A 24,316-nucleotide genomic window follows, 5' to 3' on the forward strand; every position below is an offset into this window, starting at 1 on the left:
CACCCTCTGCTGAAGAAGATCTCACACTCGTAAACTCTGTAACATAGGTAACTCTGCTAGTATGGCTGATCTACTCTGCAACACTCTATCCACAGACTTGTTGACTAGAGATGCCATGTACACCAACTCTCTGTACAGTCCCACCCTCTGCTGAAGAAGATCTCGCACTCGTAAACTCTGTAACATAGATAACTCTGCTAGTATGGCTGATCTACTCTGCAACACCCTATCCACAGACTTGTTGACTAGAGATGCCATGTACACCAACTCTCTGTACAGTCCCACCCTCTGCTGAAGAAGATCTCGCACTCGTAAACTCTGTAACATAGATAACTCTGCTAGTACGGCAAACTTGCTCTGCAACACTCTATCCACAGACTTGTTGACTAGTAATGCCATGTACACCAACTCTCTGTACAGTCCCACCCTCTGCTGAAGAAGATCTCGCACTCGTAAACTCTGTAACATAGGTAACTCTGCTAGTATGGCTGATCTACTCTGCAACACTCTATCCACAGACTTGTTGACTAGAGATGCCATGTACACCAACTCTCTGTACAGTCCCACCCTCTGCTGAAGAAGATCTCGCACTCGTAAACTCTGTAACATAGATAACTCTGCTAGTACGGCAAACTTGCTCTGCAACACTCTATCCACAGACTTGTTGACTAGTGATGCCATGTACACCAACTCTCTGTACAGTCCCACCCTCTGCTGAAGAAGATCTCGCACTCGTAAACTCTGTAACATAGGTAACTCTGCTAGTATGGCAGATCTACTCGGCAACACTCTATCCACAGACTTGTTGACTAGAGATGCCATGTACACCAACTCTCTGTACAGTCCCACCCTCTGCTGAAGAAGATCTCGCACTCGTAAACTCTGTAACATAGGTAACTCTGCTAGTATGGCAGATCTACTCGGCAACACTCTATCCACAGACTTGTTGACTAGAGATGCCATGTACACCAACTCTCTGTACAGTCCCACCCTCTGCTGAAGAAGATCTCGCACTCGTAAACTCTGTAACATAGGTAACTCTGCTAGTATGGCAGATCTACTCGGCAACACTCTATCCACAGACTTGTTGACTAGAGATGCCATGTACACCAACTCTCTGTACAGTCCCACCCTCTGCTGAAGAAGATCTCGCACTCGTAAACTCCGTAACATAGGTAACTCTGCTAGTACGGCAAACTTGCTCTGCAACACTCTCTATCCATTGACTTATTGTCAACAGATGCCATGTAAACCTACTCTCTGTACAGTCTCATCCTCTGACGAAGATCTTTGATTCATAGGCTCTGGGACACAGGCGATTCTGCGGTATAACAATTTGAGTTCGTTTGAATTATGTTGCAATTTCTGTAAATTGATTTAAATGTACAAAAACTTCAAATTAGTACAAATATGATTTGGTGAATATTAATATTATAACTATTTCTCTACAAATCATTAAAAACATTGTTAACAGGCTACATTTTTGTTGGATTCGTTTGATGTTGATTTTCACTGATCATAACAATTCTTACAATTTCAGGTTGCCGTCAAGGACGTAGCCAGCAAGGAGGTCCAAGGAAGTAAACGATTATTATTATTTAAATAATTCAGTATTACTGACATGTACTGGTGAAAAATCGTTCTCAACAAAGTATCGGGTCAAGAACTTTTTAAGGAACAAAATGGGGCCTTACTCTCTGTCCACTACGGGAAAATATCAGTTGTCTGGACCCCCCAAAATTTTTTCTCGGCTATGTTCTTGGTTGGTGTGTATATGGTAACCCACCTTCCAATACCTCAAAGATATGCTCAAGTAGGTGTGACTACTAACAAATACCTGGATGTAATTGTGCAGCCGATACATGTACTGCGGTTGTTTGATGGGGTGAAGGGTGACAGCATCATGTACACTCTTGGACTTGAGAGGCCCCGTGAAGGCTGTCTTCTCCGTATAGTTGTGATAGAACACGTTCACCATCTAAACAATCATTATACTAACTGAGCTGCACTTAAGTAAAAACTTATTATAACGCAAATGGTATTAATCTATTATTAAACAAATAATAGAATTTTTTAGTTTTAGAGTTACAATGAATATGGTCATTATACAAATTTATAAATCAATGTGTTAGATGCACTCTGTTGCAGTGCTAGTAAAATTTTTGTGCTTGGATTATCTCTCCAAAACATTTTAGTATTGTTTTTGTTATTCTTTGAAGAAAGTTTATTGTATTATTGTTGATTGTTAAATAATTTAATTGTATCCTGTTATTTCCTTTTTGTTGCTTATATTATGTTAATGAAATATGTTACTTAATTATTTACTAATTGTATGTGGGATTTTTAATATGAGATACGTTTTTTGTTGGCAATTTTTAGTTATATATTTTGTTGTTATCCACCATTGTTGAATTGTAGTTATTATTTAACTTTAATTTATTACACATCAGTCAGCTATTAATACTGTAAAAATTGGATGTACGTCTGTTGTAAGTAAAGAAATAAACAACATTATACACAACAGCTATAAAATATGGCTAGTGTAATACTATTACTAGGGGCTATCCCTTGCAAAATAATCACTTAGGCCAGACAAAGTTATAATAAATGACGATCATCACGGCAGAAAAACAATATGGCAGTAAAATATAAAACAGGCATTTTTGTTATATCTTCAGTCTACATAAACTTCTGAAAACCTTACTGTTACTTTGCATTAGTTAATTAGTAATTTCCAATTTGTTTGAAACTGAAGTGGGCTCTATTATTATTATTGATTCATTCTATATTAACTTTAATCTCTTTTATATTACAACAAAATTTTGTTTACTGAAACACAGTTTTTTTGGAATTCTGTACACCATACAATAAATTTGAATTTTGGCGCCACGTGTATGATGCCAGAAAGTACGGCCTCTAGTTTCCGTTGAGCTTGAGTACGTGCCGCAACGCACGAGTGCGTTGATATCACATCTGTGAGACGCCTTTTAACATTGATACTCCACTATATTTTTCTCTTTTAATCTATGGTATGAATCATGACTCCGGTCTGTAGTCATAGCGGGTACTACAACGAGAGTGTGTTGCATTTTATCTTGCGGCGAACGAAAGAAACTGTGTTTATTCTGTAGTCTGATTACAGATATGGCCAACTCCGTATGGTCAAGTTTTCAGTAGAGACAAAACATTGTTTAAACTACTACCATTTATTCTTGAAAACAATTGTTCTATTGATTCCAGGATACCTATAAACTATTAATAAATCATAAGTTTAGTTGTGTTTTGTATGCTTTAAGAGAAATTTACAGTCAAAATAAGATGGCCGATTTTGTTAGCAACATCAGTAGGCTATATGGCTGCTTTTGTCACCTAAATCACCTAGGCCGATTGAAGTCGCTACTGACATATAATAAGTTTGGTTTCTTGGTAAAAACTAACCTTTTTGCTTTTGTGGAATCCGAATGTGAAGCTTAACGTAATATGGGTCTGTAATGTTGACTTTAGATTTCGAATTCTAGTTTTGATTGGTCCAATCTTTTCCCAACAGTTTCACTTTCCAATGTTTTCTAAGTTCTTTATGGTACTTTTGAGTTGTAAAATCATATCTGACTTCTGAATACTTCTTTCGTTTGACTAAATACTAGATAACTTGGCATATACTAGGCCCTTTGACTGGAAATATGAGTTCAAGCAACCCTTTTCAACAGAAAATGTTTGTTCTTTATAGCTAAGCGATGCACATCGTTAGCAAGGCGCTATTTTTAGGACTAAGCGAGGGGACAAACTGTCCTTTTCCCTCAGGACACAAAAGGCGCTATTTTTGTTTTGGCCTAGACTACCATCGGTTAAAAGCCTAACAAGTATCTTTACCTTCACAATAACCAGATTCAGATCTACATTCAAGTCTCTGAAATACTGCAGAGGCTATATCGTTTTAAGATTTTTCATTTCATGGTCAGCCCAAAAATACATTGATACTACCTTAGGTCACAAGCCTTACAATATCTTTATCCATAAATATAAATAACCAGATTTAGATCTACATTCAAGTTCCTCAAATACTGCAGAGGCTATATCGTTTGAAAACTTTTTCATTTCGTAGTCAACCCAAAAACATTGATACATTATCTTTTCTTAGTTTCATTATTAATTAGAACCACTAGAACATCCGAAAATACTGTCAAATTATAGCAGTACAGCTGCCTAGAATAGTAGGTACTTTGTTCTGGAAGGTCCATGGCATATTTCTTCACGTCATATGGACACACTCGTGTCACGTTCAAGAATATTTACAAACACTACTTATTTCCTTGAACACTATAGACTCTATTTGCTAATCTTAAGATTATGCCGGTTGTTAACCTGTGTACTTTTGTCTGCTTACGTAACATTAGAGAAAATCATCCCAAGTACCCAATCTGAGACATGAGAAATAATTAAAATGTCAGAAATAAGTCATTGCGGATGTACCTCAATTTAGATTAACTAAGCAAAACACAAAATTGTTTTCCTGTTAATGGTATATAACTTTTTAATAGGCTACCAGTTCAAATCAAAAATTTACCACAAGCAGTATTTAAAAAAAACTGTTAAATCTTGGTTAGTAGAAAATCCTATGTACAATATAGCCTAAGTGAATATTTTGTAATCATGTATTAAAAACGATGTCTGCCTGATTTCAACTTCTTGATTTCAATTTGTGAATTTTAATAACTGTCAAAGTCAAAGTCAAAATTTCTTTATTGCCATAATAACATAAGTACCTACATGCATTGGCTTGCGTCAAAATAAATATAACTAAAAACTACTAGCAATCTATGTATGGTACTCTATCTACCTTTAATATACTCTTCTATAGAATAAAAACCATTTTCAATTAGAAATGACTTGAGCTTTCTTTTAAAATAGTTTAGATCCAAGTTAGATTTAAGGTAATCAGGGAGAGCGTTGAACAATGATACGGCACTGTAATAGGTGTGATGCTTAAAGAAGGAAGTGGTATCGTAAGGAATATTCAGTTTTTGATTGTTTCGCAGGTTATATCCAGATTGAGGGACAAGAGATTGAAAAATACCATGGTTCTGCTTAAAAAACATCAAAGTGTAAAAAATGTAAACACAAGGAAATGTCAGAACTTCAAGCTTCTTAAAACAGATTTACAAGACTCTCTTTGACGAATGCCAGAAACAATTCGCATTGCCTTCTTGTGCAAGACAAAGATACAATGCGTATTGCATCTCTCGGAACCCCAGATGGTTACCGCATAAGAAAGGAAAGGAAAAATAAGTGCTTAATATGTTGTAAGTAGAACATCAGTGTTTACAAAATGAGAAAGCCTACGCAGTACAAATATTCCAGAACTTATCCTCTGCGCCACGTCGCTTATATGACAAGAAAAACTTAAATGTCTGTCAATAGATAAGCCCAAAAACTTAACGCTTTGTTCAGAAAAGACTTCTACATCATCAACCCAAACACTAAGGTCATCATTATGCTTTCTTGTGATAGCAAATTCAAGTAATGTGGTTTTATTAGTGTTGATAACTAATCCATTTTCTTGGAACCATTGGACTATCCGGTTAGATTCTACAAAGGTTTTGACCTCCATGATTTCACGACATTGGCTCTCTATCACAATTAATTGATGTGTCGTCCGCAAACAAGCACGAGTGGGCATCTGAGATAAATCTTCTAAGATCATTAATATATAAAATAAACAAAAGAGGACCCAGAATGGAACCCTGGGGTACACCCACCTTAACAGTTTGCACATCAGAATGCCAATGCTTTAAAGTGTTTCCATCCACAAAAGGCAATTCTACAACTTGTCGACGTTCTTTCAAGTAAGAAGAAAACCACTGCTTTGCGACACCATGTATACCAATGCTCTCAAGCTTCTTTAGTAGATGCTCATGAGGAACCATGTCGAATGCCTTTCGTAAATCGAAAAAGACACCAGAAGCAGACTTGCCTCTATCCAGAGCCTTGATAACTTTATCGATGAAAGTAAACATAGCATTGACAGTTGACCCTTCTTTGACAAATCCAAACTAGCAAATTACCATGTCTAATGTATGTAATATTGTTTAATTGCTCAATAAGATTGTAGTATATGATTTATTACCGCTATATTAGGTTCTTTCTTAAAAAGATTTAAACAATCCACAGACAAATGTTTAAACAATCCACAGACAAATGTTTAAGTACAGAGAAGTCAGTTTGAAGTTGATTTGTTCAAACCCAGTTCCATTATTTCTGTTGATATGATAGCAGAACACTATTAATTACTAATAATAATAAGAAGCAGAGATTCTATAATAAGCACACAACGGATGCAGGTTCTATAATAACCACAGTTTTCAAACGACGGTCGACACTAATAAATCTTGTAAGGTCACGTGACACAGTACAGCCTTGTGATTGGTGCTTGGTAGTGATGGCCGTTTTTGTTGCCAAGACATTTGAGGGTTGGCCGACTGTCGCCAAGGCGTTTCTTAAGTGCAATTTTAACCCGCCTTTGGCCGACTTCGTTACCAAACAACGTCGTCATTGGAATCGGTACTTTCTGGTTAAACGGAGGCCACCTATTCAAAGCACGCAGCGGCTGATGTGGTTAGACGATTCAGGTTTACTAACCTAACCGTGGCTGCAGTATAATAAGAGACCACCACAATAGAATCATATTTATGATTATCTGAACTATATAAACAAAAATGTTGACACGAATTACGTTATATAAAAACTATCTATGTTGTGTATCTATAAAATGTAACAAACAAAACAGTTTAACATTCAGTTACTTTCTACTGTTTTTAAGGATATAATATGATTCTATTATTGTGGTGGCCTCTTATTATACTGCAGCCCTAACCGTTAGTATTTTTATTGTGTAACTGTCAACTTAAAGTTGCTAAATCCCGTTTATTATCGGTTGCCTCCGTCTAATCAAAAAATACCTTGGATTCCCCATGCCACTGTTTTAATTTTAAACCCAACATTATCTAGTATTATGAAAAAGTGAGTTACCTATCTTTGTAACTACGCTACACAAATATGTTAAAGGAAAGTAAAATATGTTATATTAACCCTTTGAGTGCTAAGAGTCGATGAGATCGCCCGCGGGTATTTCCGAAAAGTGCGAGGACCCAGGGCCTAGTAACAAGGGGCTGAGCCATTTCTTTGATCTCAGCGCGGTGCCGCCACGGCAGGCGGAGTGGTGGTGGGAGGGGGGTGCCGTGTACGTCACAGGCCTGAGCCAGATAACCGCCACCGCGCCTGCATGTGTTACATTGGCGCACTGTCGTTTACAACGCCTGCTGCACATGCCGAAGTGATTTAATTTGAGGTTGATCCTCAGTGATTTGATGTGGATTTTAGTGTATTTATGCAATGTCAAAATGAGTTGTTGTGCTGTGGCTACTTGTCCAAATAACTCTAGAAAGACTAAAGGAAGTGAACAGCGAGTAGTGTACCATAGGTTTCCAAAAGACAGTGAGACTTGTAAAAATTTGGTTATCAAAGTGTAAAAGAGGAGACGCGGTAAATTGTAAGTATGCCTATGTGTGTAGTGATCATTTTGCACCATCTGACTACATTGATGACATGAAAAAATCGCTTATTAGGGCTGCCTCAGAAATTGTTATTAAAGCCCTTTGTTGTTCCGTCAATAAAACTTCCCACTATCAGTAATGACGATGACGATGTACGCAATGAACGGATAGAAAAACGACGTGTTCGTAAAAACGCAATTGAACGATTAGACAGTTTAAGTCCAAAAAAAACCACGAATTGAGCCGCTAAATACAGACCGATTAGACGAAAGTAACCTCGTACAACCGAGTTCTGTTTGTGAAAAATGCGAGAATCTGTTAGAAGAAAACAACAATCTGAAATCTTCCATTGATGTTTTAGAACAACAACTAACTAATCTGAGAAGAGAGAATGATATATTGTATAAATCCATTGCGAAAAAAAGGAAAAATGCATTCTAAAACCTTAAGAAGGCATGCAAAAAAAACTGTTCAAAAACCCTGAGGACAAAATTTTCTTATTACAAAATCAAGTATAAACAAAATTCTAAAGTCACAGATTATGTTTCTAAATTTTTGTCTCCCCAGCAGATTAAGCAATTAATAGGAAAGGGCAAAATAACTAGATGGTCCAGTGAGGATTTATCGCGGGGCAGTTATGATAAGGGCTCTGTCTCGTAAATCTTATGATTTTTGGAAGGAGAAAATGGAGTTTCCTCTACCATCAGCAAGTACCCTTAGGCGATGGTGTTCTAATTTTCTTGTCGGCCGGGTATTCTACATAATGTATTCACTCTGATGTCCAACTGTACAGAAAATTTATCCGAGCTAGATAAATATTGTGTTTTAAGTTTTGATGAAGTGCACATCGATAGCAGGGTAGTTTATGATGCTGGAATGGATAAAATTCTAGGTCCATTCTCAAAGTTACAAGTGGCCATGTTGAGAAGTCTAACAAGTAAATGGAAAACAACCAGTGTTTTTTTGATTTCGATAACACTATGAATAAGGAAATATTATTTCGTATTATCAATCGTGCTCATCAGGCGGGATTCAAAGTGTGTTGCCATCGTGTCGGACCTTGGTGGCTGTGGGACATTGTGGAAGGAATTAAATATTTCTGTACGAAATACATGCTTTGTTAACCCTGCAGACAATAAGGAAACAGTAACAGTTTGGGTTTTTGCGGACATGCCACACTATCTTAAGTTGTTAAGAAATCACTTCCTGGATGAAGGTTTAGTATTAAGTGATGGGACCGAGGTTAACGTGCATATTTTAACTGAAGTGCTGAAACAATGATACAGGGGAAATCAAACTATGTTTTAAACTCGACCCCTCTTTTTTAACTTTAAAAGGAAATGACAGACAGCGTGTTGCTCCTGCAAAGGCTGTATTTTCTAGATCCACAGCTAAAGCTATAGACATTTTAATGGGAAATAAAAGAGTTGCTGACTTTTTTGAACTGATTGATTCATTTGTAGACATAATGAATAGTAAATCACCATACCCACCAGGGTCACATCCTATGAAAGCTGCGTTTGGGCATTGACCAATATTACGAGACTCAAAAAAAAATTGTTAGATGATGTAAAATTAGAAATGCTTGGTTTGCGGGTGTGAAAGGAAAGAAATCTTTGTTACCCTTTCAAAAAGGTTTTATCATATCAATAACTTCATTGAATGGTTTGTTTGAAGAGTTGAATAGCAAGTCAGGATTATCATACATAATGACTAGTAGATTGACGCAAGACCTTACTTGAAAGTTTTTTTAGTCAAATCCGTGGTACCGGAGTGTTTGCAGACCACCCAACAGCAACAGAAGTAATATCACGAATAAAAAAAATTTTGCTTTCTAATAAAATGCCCCAGGCCTTCGTCGAAAACAACATTGAATCAGAAGGTGTAATCAATGTAGACGTGTATTTGACGGCAGAACTTATCCAGTCGGCTTTCTCTGAAGATGAACTTTTAGAAACGAATGCCCCAGTCGAGGAGATAGAGAAGAATGAAGTTGACCTGTTAAACGAATATGAGAATAGAGATCGAAGTGAAACCGAAAATGCGCATTCAGAAAAGAGTTGGCCGGAAGAAGAAGCGCTTTCTTATGTAGCTGGTTATGTTGCCTTACAGGGCAAGGAAAGTAGACCCATCACTGGGAAACAATGAGTAGAGATCTACCTCATGAAACACTTAGATAACGAAATCTGGATTAAAACTTTTATCTCACGGAAAATTAACTGTGCCTTCCAAGGATTGGAAAAAAACAATTAAAGAATTTGAAAATGTATTTTTAAAGTTCCACGGAGAAGGAAATTCTTTTTCAAAACAAAACCATGTTATAGCCAATCTAAAGAGTATTTTAACTGAAAAGTTCCCTAATGTTTGCAAGCAAGCCATACACGTGTATGCCAGAGTGAGAACTTTTATTAGATTAAGGAACGTTAATAGTAACTTAGAATGCAAGAGGAAACAGCTTAAAAAAGCTAAGAAGTGGATTCAATCAAAAAAAGACTGAAGAACAGTGTTAAACTATATAAAAGAGTGCTGTAACTATTAAGTGGTATCAATTCTATTAATTAACATGCATAATTCATTAAAATGAACGAACTAATTTTATTTGGACTTGCAATCTTTTCGTCATTGGTTTCTACTAGACATTTACATTACCTAAGGTAAGTCACAAAATATATTTTTAAACATATTCATAAAATTATTTAAATAGTTATTAACCAATAAGATGTGTGCCAACATGAAAAAAGTATATTCGACGGATATTATACTTTCTAAAAATTATTCTATTATTAATTTGTGTAGAAAAAGCCTAAGGGAATATTAATAATATTTTATTCCAATTCTTCCAATTAAACTTATAGATCAACTAAATTTACTACAACTTTGCCGCTGAAAGTTTGTTTTTAACAAAAAAAATAACGCTTATAATCTTTCAATGTATTGCATTTCGGAGTTCAAACACGCCTTTTTGTGGTTGTACAATTTTCAAATCGATATAAACTGAAAATATATTTATACTAATAGTTTCAGCAGATCACACAGTTTAAGAATATATAAGGATGTCCTTAATTATATTATTCTACTGATGTGTAATAGCGTGTAAACCATAAACGCTCCCATAGTGGCAAGCGGGTAGACGCGGCAGACATCAGATTCGTGACGTATGCGGTCACGTGACCAGGGGGTCACGCCGGCAGGCAAAATGGTGCAGCCCTTGTTACTAGGCCCTGCCGAGGACCAGCGATCACATAAGACCAATAGATGGAGCAGTGGGGTTGCCCGTTGAAGTCGACTCTGGCGCGCGATGCTACAACAATGGCGGCGACCTTGGGATGATTCACCCTAGTGGCGAGCGCTCAGACTGTGTTCGCTGCTGTCTGGCAGGTTTTAGAACATGAGAAGGAAGATGAAGATCTCGACTATTTCTATGATATTGTAGGAAACACTTCAAATGTAACGACGCATATTGTGGAGTACCTTTCTGGTTTTATAGTAAGAACGTTAAGAAATCAAATAGCCTGTAGCGGGTGCCTAATGAGGAAACGCAATACCGCAACAGTTTGATAAGTTGTAAAAACCGAGGAGGACTTTTACAACCTTCTGAAGGTGTTGTGAAACTTTGTTTGTTATGTGAAACAGAAATAAAGTTGCGTATTAATAAAGGCGACGTGACAACTGTGAAAAAACTAGAGGACAGAATGGTAAATTCAGTGTTACGAAAGTGTATCGGTGTAAATCTGTTCCCAGGAGGGCATTGTTTTGAACAAGATCCTGGGGTAAATCACCTTATATTAGTTAAAAAAGCTATTTGTAAATAATACTTCAAAGTGCGACTACATCACCACTGCAAAAATGTCAGTGCCTCATTACACAAAAGCAGAATACGCAGTCATTTATTAAAAACTGTAACAATTGTAAGCTTTAGATATTTATGTTTCTAATTTTCATATTGTAATTTCCATTATATTAAATACATTATTTATAAACATAATAAGTCTATGTCTAGTGGTTTACTTTATTGTACCTTATATTGCCTCAAGTTTAGTTAATATTTAATTGCACTAAATGACAGTTTCTATTTAAATGAAATGATAAGCGAATGCCTTATAAATGGGGTTTAAAAATGTTTAACATATTAAAAATAATTAATTACATTTAAATGAATTTTAAATTAACGATATGTTGAGTTTTAATTTAAGAGCCGAGAGCGGCCTGGATTGTAGGCGATCTGTTTTAGGTCGGGCGATGCGGTCAGGGTTTTCGCCTATATTCTGCCGATAATATCAGGAAAACGACTGGTCTTAGAAAAAAAAGTTTCGAATGAAAAAAATAATTCAACTCTTTATCTCAAACTTTCCCGCTTGCAAAACTTGCCTGTCCTAAAAACAAAAAAAATTCCTCACAGACCGACTTTTTCATGTTACGATTTCTAATGTGTATAAAACTTTTAAAATTATACGTTTTTTGCTCATTAAAATTATATAGAGATCAAAACTGGTAATTTGAGTTGCACCATTGGAATCAGTGTTTTATGAGATATACGTACACTAAATTTGAACATTTTGGCTTAATCCTCAGTGGGCTAGGTGGCGATTTATTTATGCGCGCGCACTGCAATTTTTAAGCTTCTCTGGACGGGGTTTGGCGTTTCTAGACGCTCCCAAGATGGCCGCCACTGGCTTCAACACCAGTAATGTTGTAGGAATAGGAGTGCTCCATCTATTGGTCTTATGTGATCGCTGGTTTAGACTCCCCCTTATCTCGTTCTCTTGCAGTGTCTTGTGTACTGAAACGCTGTGCTTTATCGTAACCGTAACCCCATCCGCGTCTTTTGCTCATTAAAATTATATAGAGATCAAAACTGGTAATTTGAGTTGCACCATTGGAATCGGTGTTTTATGAGATATACGTACACCAAATTTGAACATTTTGGCTTAATCCTAAGTGGGCTAGGTGGCGATTTATTTATGCGCGCGCACTGCAATTTTTAAGCTTCTCTGGACGGCGTTTGGCGTTTCTAGATGCTCTCAAGATGGCCGCCACTGGCTTCAACACCAGTAATGTTGTAGAATAGGAGTGCTCCATCTATTATTGGTCTTATGTGATCGCTGCCGAGGACCGACTAGATCGGCTTTCGAATATTTATTTGATATTTATAAGAATATTAATTATTCTGTTACTAAATATTAATATATGCCATTGTACTTAAGCTCATGTTATACAAAATAAATCAAATAAACATTTTTTTTTCAATGCTATAATATTTTGATTTGATTTGTTGCAGCTGATAAAAGCTATTTACCAGATATGAAAGGCGACTTTTAAGTGAGTCCAGATGTTCAAAATGATGCATTATTACACAACAAAGAGCAGACTCAGTGTTACAGATACTTACCTTTTTGAAGCTTGGTAAGTTATACTTGTTCCTACATAGGGAACAGTAAAAATGTTGCATACAATTTTTCTTTATCAATTTGTAAATTTTTTGTAAAAAATTATAATTTAAAAGTGTCACCGGTTTTTTTTAGTAAATTAAATATTATGTCATATCCTACTTTTCCCCGACACAAAACACAAATCATCCTATTATGTTTATTTTTGAAAAAGCTATTAGCTATTTTGTGGAACACTACGTAAATACCAAATATTAAAAAAAAATTAAAACTAAGTTATACAGATACTTACTTTTTTAATTTGGCATGTTTTCTCCTATTTACATAACATAAGGAACAATATAAAAGATAAATATAAATAAATTAATATTGAAAAATTACAATTTTTGTATTCCAAAATTTAAAAACTTTAAAATTCAACTTTTGTATGTACTGTTGTTTGTTTTCTTTAAACATTTAAACATGTTTTATCACTCAAATAAATATTAAAAGTTATATCCTACTTTCCCCCATACACAATAAAAAATCTGGTTTTTTGTGTTTTTTTTTAGTTATAAATTATTTATCGGAACACTACTCAAACACCAAAATAATGCTTGGAACTGAGGGAGGTGACCTAAATACTTGGCACTGAAAGGGTTAAGAAAAGTATGACAGTAATTAAACATTTCAATATTTATTATTAATTATGGATGGAGTGTTGTAAGCTAATTAATTAAAATCCGTTACAAACATTAAAAAATATTAGCCTATATCTTGAAATTCGGACTTAAAAAAATGTGTCACGTTCTAGATTAAGTTTCTTTGTTTCTTAAAAATCTAGATGTACATATATATACTAAATGTAAGGCGATTTAATAAATGTTCCTCCCCAAGACGCAATATGGTTCAATAGGTTTGTCATGCAATAAATAAACCTACATAGTTTCCAAGATAATTTCAGTCTGCAGAGTAGAGTACAATTCGTCTAGGCTATAAATTGGTGAAGTATAGAAAAATATTTAACTATGGAACGCATTTCTTTACATTATATCAGCCTTGCCAGTTACAACAGTACGAGTAGAAAAGAGGCCATTGTTTCCTTTTAGATGGACTGAAGTAGCCTGATTGAGTAATGTTTTTATTTCGTGAATTGAATGCAAAACATTTACAGCACACGTTTCTATACTACTGTATGGAGCTCACGAGTAGAGTAGCGGAAGGAATGCGCCCTCCGCCTGTCAATCACTTTTCATACATTTCTAAAAACATTGCGCATGCTAGACTGTTAAATTTGTAAATAGCTCGTAACAAACTAACACTAAAATGACTCTCATGAGCTAAATTATATTACAAATTAAATTTGTAACAGAAATATAATGCAATTAATAGAATTTGCTGATTATTTTTGCAACTAGCTTTATTAAAATAACAAAACTGAACAATGAAAATAATTGTAAACTAATATTAGAAATTCCTATTTTTGAATACCAATACACAATTAATTAGAATGTATGAATGAACATTGAACGTTTCTATACTACTGTATGGAGCTCACGAGTAGAGTAGCGGTAGGAATGCGCCCTCCGCCTGTCAATCACTTTTCATACATTTCTAAAAACATTGCTCACGCTAGACTTTGAATACTTTACTGCTCATGCTAGACTGTTACATTTGTAAATAGCTTGTAACAAACGAATACTAAAATGACTCTCATGAGCTAAATTATATTACAAATTAAATTTGTAACAGAAATATAATGCAATTAATAGAATTTGCTGATTATTTTTGCAACTAGCTCTATTAAAATAACAAAACTGAACAATGAAAATAATTGTAAACTAATATTAGAAATTCCTATTTTTGAATACCAATAAACAATTAATTAGAATTTATGAATGAACATTGAATTTAATAAGCCTGGTAACAAATACTACATTAACAAAAAATTAAAGTTAACTTTTGAATTACAAGTTTAATATTGCAGTTTATACAAATTTAATAAATGTTTATTGTGGGGCTATTGCCCAAAGTTAAATTAGGCCTAGTTAAATTCAAACTAGTTACATGTTTCTATCCCCGAAATTGAGAAATTGTATATTTATAATACATCTGTGTATTTTTTTAATGTTTAGTGCTAGAGATTTGTTCGATAGCGCTACAGTATAATTGATATCTCTATTCGAAGTTAAACAGTTTTTAGAAATCTTGTGAAACTCAAACTCAACTATCTTTATTGCCATAAAAACATATAAATGCATAGCAAACGTTTTGAACATATTTTATATACAATGGTATTGTGCAAACTTAGCAACTAAAATGTCTATCTATATATATAAAAATGAAACTGTTCGTGTGTAACAGCATCACTCACAAACGGCTGGACGGATTCGCCTAATTTTTTTTTTTTTAATTTGTTCGTCTTGATCTGTAGAAGGTTATAGGATACTTTTTATCCCTTTCCCGATTCAGGATTCCGCCCCACTGGTTACAGAAATACCCGTAAGAAATGCATTGCAGCAAACATATGTTATTAAGTGAAAGAGTCTTTTCAAATTTTTAATCAGCTGTTCTTTGTAAACATATATAATGCGACAAAAAATTGTTGTTATTTTTGACAGTAACTAAGTAAACATAAATATTTTTGACGTTTCTATGTAAACAACTTCATCCCTCGCATCCCCTTAATTCCATCCGACTTGCCATTTGAATTTAAGAGACTTCAGTTCCCCGTTCGACTTGCGTTCGCAATGACGATTAATAAGGCACAAGGACAATCACTTAACGTCGCAGGAATCCATCTGGAACCCTCATGTTTCTCGCACGGTCAATTATACGTCGCTTGCTCAAGAGTCGGAAACCCGAAGAACCTTTATATTTATGCTCCAAATAATACAACTAATAACGTTGTTTACCAAAACGCATTAAAATAAACAAAAAACTTTTATAATAGATTTTATGATATGCTACGATGTATTAGTAGAGCAATAAATTAATTGGAAAAACGTATAATAAAATTAGTATTTCTTTTCGATGCTTGATTGATGTAGCCCTCTCTACTGCCACGCGAGCGGAGCCGCGGGTTTAGGCTAGTCTTTTATAAAATCGTCAACACAATGACTAGATGACAAGAGATGGAAATATATTGCTATGTAACGTAATATCAGAGATTTTGTTGTGACAAGTTTAGTCCTGTTCGATTAAACTATAAAAGTAATTAATCACAATCCAAGTAAACAAATTATTATTACAAAAAACATTTAAAGTATGTATAATTATATGTTGAGTGAGAAGCACAATATTTAAAGGCATTGGACTAATTATTTTTTAATTAATGATACCTTAGTGAAATGAAATATCCCTTTCATATAACGTGGGGACAGATGAGTACCTATATTAAAACCACTTACAGTAAATTCATTTCTAAAAATGAGAAAAGTCCATATTAAGCATTTACATAGAAAATATATGTACTTGCATATTAATATTACAACACATCTGAAACGTATTTTTGTACCACAGAAATAACACCCCATTGATACAAATATTCAAGGTATATTGTAACTTGCGTTAAACTGAAAGTATACTCGTAGTCAAACAATGTATCATAGTTCAGTGTTGTTTGAATTTGTATTGCTATTTTTTTATAACACCTGACATATAGTAAATCACTCGTACATTTTTTGAAATGACGAGTCCGTCTACGACCCGTGGGGTTTCACAAATATAGGCCTAATACAGACATTAGGCCTACTTCCCGCGCTTCGAGCGAGAGAGACAGCGAGCAATGGCCATGACCGCTTGCCTACCACTCATCTCTTTGAACGGCTAATTTGTAATAAGTCTTTAGTAGTTCTCATCGCTTTTGTTGTTTAGTTTGTTAAGCTCTTGCTAGTCATGTATTAATGACTTTTGTCATTAATGAATACGATAGTGGTTAGTACTAACAATACTAATATAAATTCCGCACCTTTAGATTGCGATTAGATTAAATTTTACTTTCCGTAATTATTACACTACTCCGGTATTGTTTCAACACAAATTGTGTAAGACGTATAAACAATTAGATGCTTATCAAAAGGTGTTTTATACTTCAATTACCTATAAAAATAAAATAATGAACTTTCAATTTTTTTACTTCTGATATATTATATATGACGTTAACCCATATATGGAATAACCCATTTAATTTGTTTTATAACATATTTTAATCAAACTGTTACAAAAAAACTGTAAGTCCTCAATCAAAGTATATAATTTAAATATCGTGGCCATTTAAACAATATCGATTTGAAGTTTGTAATAATTTAATGTGTTTTTTACACACTAGAACATGTTTTGTTTACATCAATTTCATGAATAAAATATAATAAATAAAAATAACGAAATAGGATTTGTGACAGTTTTTTAGATTGCCAACAGCAAAAATCAAGCTCCCGGGGCATGGTTAAATTTTACTCTAGCAATAAGTTTTATGTTCGAACATTTTCAACTTATAATAAGTTAACTATTAATTCTGGTAGGCAATTGAGACGTAAAATGTAAGCATCTTGAAGTTCTCGTCGATTAATTTCTAATTTTATGATTAAATATCTTTTGTTATACAAAAATGAATATATCAAATGAATATATCAATATATAATGAATAATGAATATCTTACTACAAATTATTAGTTTTATTTTTTTTAATTTCAGTGTAATTTTTTCTATGGAACTGTTAAATTTAATAAAAGGATAATTTGTTATGTGAAAGATTTAAAACAATTCTCTATAGCCTACCGTGCCTCCCCTGTCAGATCTCAGTTTTATGCCTGTAATAGTTTGTCTTAAATTGCAAACCAAAAAATATGGCAATAGAGTCTTTGTTACTAGTACGATGGCATTAAAATCGCCTAAAACAAAATATATTTATTTTTCGTCGATTTATATTCAAGTAGCCTACGTTAATTACTTATTACGATGATTATTAACTGATCGCCATAACGTGTTTCTGTCACACCTTATGTATGAAAATCCAACATTCCACGACCAAAGTTACGAAATATCGTGTTTTGTAAATAATATTTAACTAAAAGTTCATATTTTGTATACGTCCATATTTATTCATCGCCGAGCGTTTGCGCAATGCACGTAGTTGACGTCAACCGCTCAGCCGCGGTAAAAACACTACTAGCCTACTAATTTCATGTATCAAAATTTGTGTGGTTGGATACACAATAAATATATTCTCTATGAAAATACATGTCAATTATTTATATCCCAATATTTTTATAAGGGATAACATAGTTTGAAAAAAAAAAATTAAATGTAAAATATACATTATCTAAGTAATACAAATACACGCCCATATTTTCGTGTAAAATATGTGTATTCTGGAAGCCCAAATTAGAATGTGCAAACTCTAGGTAAAAGGTGAAGGATGTGTCTTTTAGTTCTTAAGATATAGCATTTTTTCCGAGTCTTTGTTATTCTCATTAATACAGCGTAATTTTCTTGAAATTCTTTTGTTATCGGGCAGTCTTCAAAATGGTTAATGTTTGCTTATGTTATAGTCGTTTATGTAGAGCATAAAATAATAATATTAATGTTCTCAAACGCCTGTCAAACTTACAATTTTTAATATTATTAGCATTTAACATATTACGGGTGGGTGGGGTGGCGGGTTGCTCATGACCTGGGTTGTACGGAAAGTTTTTTTGTGGTAACCGCCCCCCCCCCCATTAGGTCATCCTAGATACGCCCCTGTACATGAGCAATATGTATAAATTGGTCAATGACCCCTTTATTACTAAGATACGTCAGGAATGTCGTATTAATTTCGTGTTTAGACTCTATTTTCATGAAATAAAACGCAGATTTTTAAAATTACATAAATATTAACCCAACATAAAAATTATAAAACATAGGCTAAGGCCTACTATCTGAGTAAGGCATAGGAACGGCAGGTAGGCTGGGCTGCGCGTGTGACGGTGTGTGCGCGTTCGGGTGCAAGGGTCGCCTTGTAATCCTCTGGGGCTCTTGAGTCAGTGGACAAACTATAGTCTTGTGTAAAGTGTGGTCGCCTCGACAAACATTCTTGGTGGTAGCGCGCCGCCATATTTGTTCGGCCAAAATGTTTGCCGTATAAGTGAACTGAACTTTTGTTGACTTCGGCGAAGAAACCCTTTGTGCTGCACCCATTGCTGCCCGTTTCTTGCCGAGATTTATTATTATACCATGAGTAAAGAACATCATAGTATAACATGGAATCAATGCGAGGAATGTTCTAAAATGATGAACAGAGACATAACGACAGATAGAAACAATTGCTACTGAAACTGGTACAGATGTTAATTCAGTGAAGAACAAAATTTACAATATATTAGCACAGTACATACGAAAAATGGAGAAAAATAACAAAAATCCCGGTAGGGTTTAAAATACTTTGTATTTTTAATTAATAAATATTCACCAAGACACCTCCACTAGCCTTACATCTCAAGAGGAAGGAAAAAAGGATAGCAATAATATAATGTATGATAAGCTCAAAAAAATAAGGCAAAAAGGGAGAAGCGCTTAAGATCATGATCACTAGTTGCAGGAAATCAAACTGTGGATTGGCAAATGGCCTGTTTTTTGGAATGTTTCAAATTATTGTCCTGTTTTGAAATTTCAGGAGATGTTAATATTTTTTTGGAATTCAAAAACGACCAAGTTGGAAAGTGGTAGCCGATATGCATGAAAAATGCCTTTATTAAAGAGACGGAGTTAAGGCTATCAAGCCCACTCAACCTCATATTATATAGGCTACAGTAAATTTACAATAGTTTAATACAAATTCGGTAGATTATTAAATAATACGGACTCAGTTTAAAAATACTTAATGTTTCTGAGAAGACATTTTAATTCGAGCGCTTTGATGTCTAGAGTAAATTCTCTTCTTACTGTTTAGAAAGAAGTTCTACGATTCGATCTGCCAATCGTTCTTTCATGGCGCGTTTTCCGGCGGATCAGTCGTTGGGTAGGCTTGAAGCTGTCCGACGCGGATGGGGTTGGGTTACGGTTACGATAAAGCACAGCGTTTCAGTACACAAGACGCTGCAAGAGAACGAGATAAGGGGGAGTCTAAACACAGGGTTGCACAAGGTAAAAATAGCCAAATTTTTATGGGCATCGCCGGATATCAAGGGGACGCAATAAAACTTCACTTTCATAATTGCATAGACTTTTTTTATGAGAGGTCGATCCCATTTTAAACCTTTTCTGTCCGTCCTCATGGGCCACTGGCTTGTGCGAGGATCTTATCAAACAGAATAAAGAGGAGAGTCAATACAGTACGAGGGTGGTGTTACTGATAAAAAATGCAACGGTCACAGGCAGGATTCGAACCTGCGCTATCTCTCACTCAGAATCAAAGTCCAACGTCTTAGACCACTCGGCCATCGGCACTCCCAATATGAATACTTACCCAAGACCTGACTAAAAATTCCTTGAGAGATAATGGCAATTTTAAATTTCAATTGCTAATGAAATATATTTTGAATATTATGTTATTAAATAGGCTACGTATGAATGCAATCTGTTTTACAATTTTGGAGACCGTAGCAAACCAACTCATTGGCTGAGCGTCAGCGAAGCCTATCACCCGAGAGGCTGGGAAAACTTCATTTCTGTCTGTTCGCATGATATATATCTAAAACGAACTGACCTAGTCTTGAAATTTTGCACGAAGCTTCATTTCTATACAAGCAACAATAAGTTCGACGATGCTGCATGTCACTAGATAGAAGTTATTTGAGCGTTAGCGAATATTTTTTACATTGGTCTTATTAGTGACCATAGCAGAATAAATACATTTTTAAACAAGCTAAGTAAAATCATATGAGATTTTGAAAAGCGATAAAGGGTCTTTTTCGTTTAAGGGCCAGCACAAAAGACCCTAGCTTGCCTATTGAAAACTCAGATCACGCGATGCTTACCCGCTGCGCAGCGCTATGCGCTGCTTGCTCTTTTAGAAAAAAAATTAACTCGATCTTGCAAAGTCCAAGCCCAGATCACTGGCAACTGAACAACGCCATGACTGCTTACACACACAAAACTCAGACAGAACTAACGCAGGTTTCATTACAGGCAAAAGATAAGCGGCGCGCGTTTATCACTGATAAGATAAGATGAGTTTATACTAGAAGTAGGACCTGGGCTACTGCCCTACGAACTAATAACACCAAAAAAACGATTAAATGCACTGTCAGTCAAGTATAGTATGTTTGTAAGATGCTGGCCCTTAAACGAAAAAGACCCGCGATAAATTTATACATAGATTAAACAGAAAAAATATAATGGAAAGTCGTCACTGTTACAAGTTGGTGACAAGATTAGATTTCAGAGCACTTTTGCGTTTTAGTAGCCTACTCTCTCCCTCACCGGAGCTTTTACTAGTTGAACATTGAATGCATCATTGGAAAAATATCTCATGGAAGATTTTCTCCGCAACTTTGCAAGAAACTTCATTTCTAAATAGACATGAGTGCGTTCCATTATGGTACATATCCGACTATGATATTTTGCTGAGTGTAATTTTTGTGTTAATTTCTTTTCTCTGTGATTGTCTAGCCATCTTTCCGCCGGAAATCTAGAGAATTAAATGAGATACAGATTTGAAATTCTGCATGTAACGTAAGCGAATCATGTTTTGCGACTCGTGTTGTGCCGTACTCCATCCTTATTAATTACTCAACAAAACGCAAGGGTGCCTCTGTCCAGTCGTTGAAACGATAATTCGGTTCTGATGTACATTCCCAGGCCTAGTCCTCGCAGCGACGTACAGTACAATCGGCACTACCTCTCAAGAGCTGGATAGGTCAATGTGACAATGCTCTCACATGGTACGGAACTGCACAAATGTCACATTTTCTGCAGCAAAGTTTCCCCGCTATTCCCCCGCCGCTGCGACAGCGGACGCAGATCTGCTTGTCTGTCAGTGCGAAACACGAGCCCGTGAACCATTATACAATCACATGTCTCAATAGCCTCTCTCAGAACGGATGTCCTTCTCAAGGTCTGTCTGGTGTACAGTTACGGGTCAGCTCTCTCGCGTCGAGGGTATTTCCATGCTGGCATTAAGCGACGGCGCTAATCTCTTCGCGAAGTCTAGGTGTCTTTGACAGACTGCCAGATTCGGTAGTTGGCGACTGTGTTGTTTGTCTGGCCGCTGCAGCGTGTGCTGTGCATGTGTATCAATCTGAATACGGGAGACGTCCGTGACATTGTCTCGTTGTAGTTACCAGGTTCCGTAGTTGGCGACTGTGATGTTTGTCTGGCCGCTACAGCGTGTGCTGTGCATGTGTATCAATCTGAATACGGGAGACGTCCGAGACATTGTCTCGTTGTAGTTACCAGGTTCGGTAGTTGGCGACTGTGTTGTTTGTATTGGCGCTACAGCGTGTGCTGAGCATGTGTATCAATCTGAATACGGGAGACGTCCGAGACATTGTCCCGTTGTAGTTACCAGGTTCCGTAGTTGGCGACTGTGTTGTTTGTCTGGCCGCTACAGCGTGTGCTGTGCATGTGTATCAATCTGAATACGGAAGACGTCCGTGACATTGTCTCGTTGTAGTTACCAGGTTCCGTAGTTGGCGACTGTGTTGTTTGTCTGTCCGCTACAGCGTGTGCTGTACATATGTATCAATCTGAATACGGGAGACGTCCGAGACATTGTCTCGTTGTCTTTAGCAGGTTCGGTAGTTGGCGACTGTGTTGTTTGTATTGGCCGCTACAGCGTGTGCTGAGCATGTGTATCAATCTGAATACGGGAGACGTCCGAGACATTGTCCCGTTGTAGTTACCAGGTTCCGTAGTTGGCGACTGTGTTGTTTGTCTGGCCGCTACAGCGTGTGCTGTGCATGTGTATCAATCTGAATACGGGAGACGTCCGTGACATTGTCTCGTTGTAGTTACCAGGTTCCGTAGTTGGCGACTGTGTTGTTTGTCTGGCCGCTACAGCGTGTGCTGTGCATGTGTATCAATCTGAATACGGGAGACGTCCGAGACATTGTCCCTTTGTAGTTACCAGGTTCGGTAGTTGACGACTGGGTTCTTTGTCCGGCCGCTGCAGCGTGTGCATGTGTATCAATCTGAACACGGGAGACGTCCGAGACATTGTTCCGTTGTAGTTATCAGGTTCGGTAGTTGGCGACTGTGTTGTTTGTATGGCCGCTACAGCGTGTCCTGTGCATGTGTATCAATCTGAATACGGGAGACGTCCGTGACATTGTCCCGTTGTAGTTACCAGGTTCCGTAGTTGGCGACTGTGTTGTTTGTCTGGCCGCTACAGCGTGTGCTGTGCATGTGTATCAATCTGAATACGGGAGACGTCCGAGACATTGTCCCGTTGTAGTTACCAGGTTCCGTAGTTGGCGACTGTGTTGTTTGTCTGGCCGCTGCAGCGTGTGCTGTGCATAGGCTATGTATCAATCTGAATACGGGAGACGTCCGAGACATTGTCCCGTTGTAGTTACCAGGTTCCGTAGTTGGCGACTGTGTTGTTTGTCTGGCCGCTGCAGCGTGTGCTGTGCATGTGTATCAATCTGAATACGGGAGACGTCCGTGACATTGTTCCGTTGTAGTTACCAGGTTCCGTAGTTGGCGACTGTGTTGTTTGTCTGGCCGCTGCAGCGTGTGCTGAGCATGTGTATTAATCTGAATACGGGAGACGTCCGTGACATTGTTCCGTTGTCGTTACCAGGTTCGGTAGTTGGCGACTGTGCTGTTTTTCTGGTCGCTGCAGCGTATGCTGTGCATGTGTATCAATCTGAATACGGGAGACGTCCGTGACATTGTTCCGTTGTAGTTACCAGGTTCCGTAGTTGGCGACTGTGTTGTTTGTCTGGCCGCTGCAGCGTGTGCTGTGCATGTGTATCAATCTGAATACGGGAAACGTCCGAGACATTGTCCCGTTGTAGTTACTAGGTTCGGTAGTTGGCGACTGTGTTGTTTGTCTGGCCGCTGCAGCGTGTGCTGTGCATGTGTATCAATCTGAATACGGGAGACGTCCGTGACATTGTCCCTTTGTAGTTATCAGGTTCCGTAGTTGGCGACTGTGTTGTTTGTCTGGCCGCTGCAGCGTGTGCTGTGCATGTGTATCAATCTGAATACGGGAGACGTCCGAGACATTGTCCCGTTGTAGTTACCAGGTTCCGTAGTTGGCGACTGTGTTGTTTGTCTGTCCGCTACAGCGTGTGCTGTGCATATGTATCAATCTGAATACGGGAGACGTCCGTGACATTGTCCCTTTGTAGTTATCAGGTTCCGTAGTTGGCGACTGTGTTGTTTGTCTGGCCGCTGCAGCGTGTGCTGTGCATGTGTATCAATCTGAATACGGGAGACGTCCGTGACATTGTCCCTTTGTAGTTATCAGGTTCC

At 36.7% G+C, this 24,316-nt stretch overlaps 1 protein-coding gene across 1 annotated transcript in view; it reads right to left on the reverse strand.

The window, feature by feature from the left end:
* The window catches only part of LOC124366886 (chondroitin sulfate synthase 1), a 70,803-nt gene that overhangs the window by 7,086 nt on the left and 39,401 nt on the right, over positions 1 to 24,316 (reverse strand). The window contains 2 exon segments of the mRNA XM_046823486.1: positions 28 to 1,023; positions 1,838 to 1,978. Of these exon segments, the coding sequence (XP_046679442.1) occupies positions 28 to 1,023; positions 1,838 to 1,978 (1,137 nt within the window).

This window comes from Homalodisca vitripennis, chromosome 7 (genome assembly GCF_021130785.1).
Source record: "Homalodisca vitripennis isolate AUS2020 chromosome 7, UT_GWSS_2.1, whole genome shotgun sequence".
Taxonomy (NCBI): Eukaryota; Metazoa; Arthropoda; class Insecta; order Hemiptera; family Cicadellidae; genus Homalodisca; species Homalodisca vitripennis.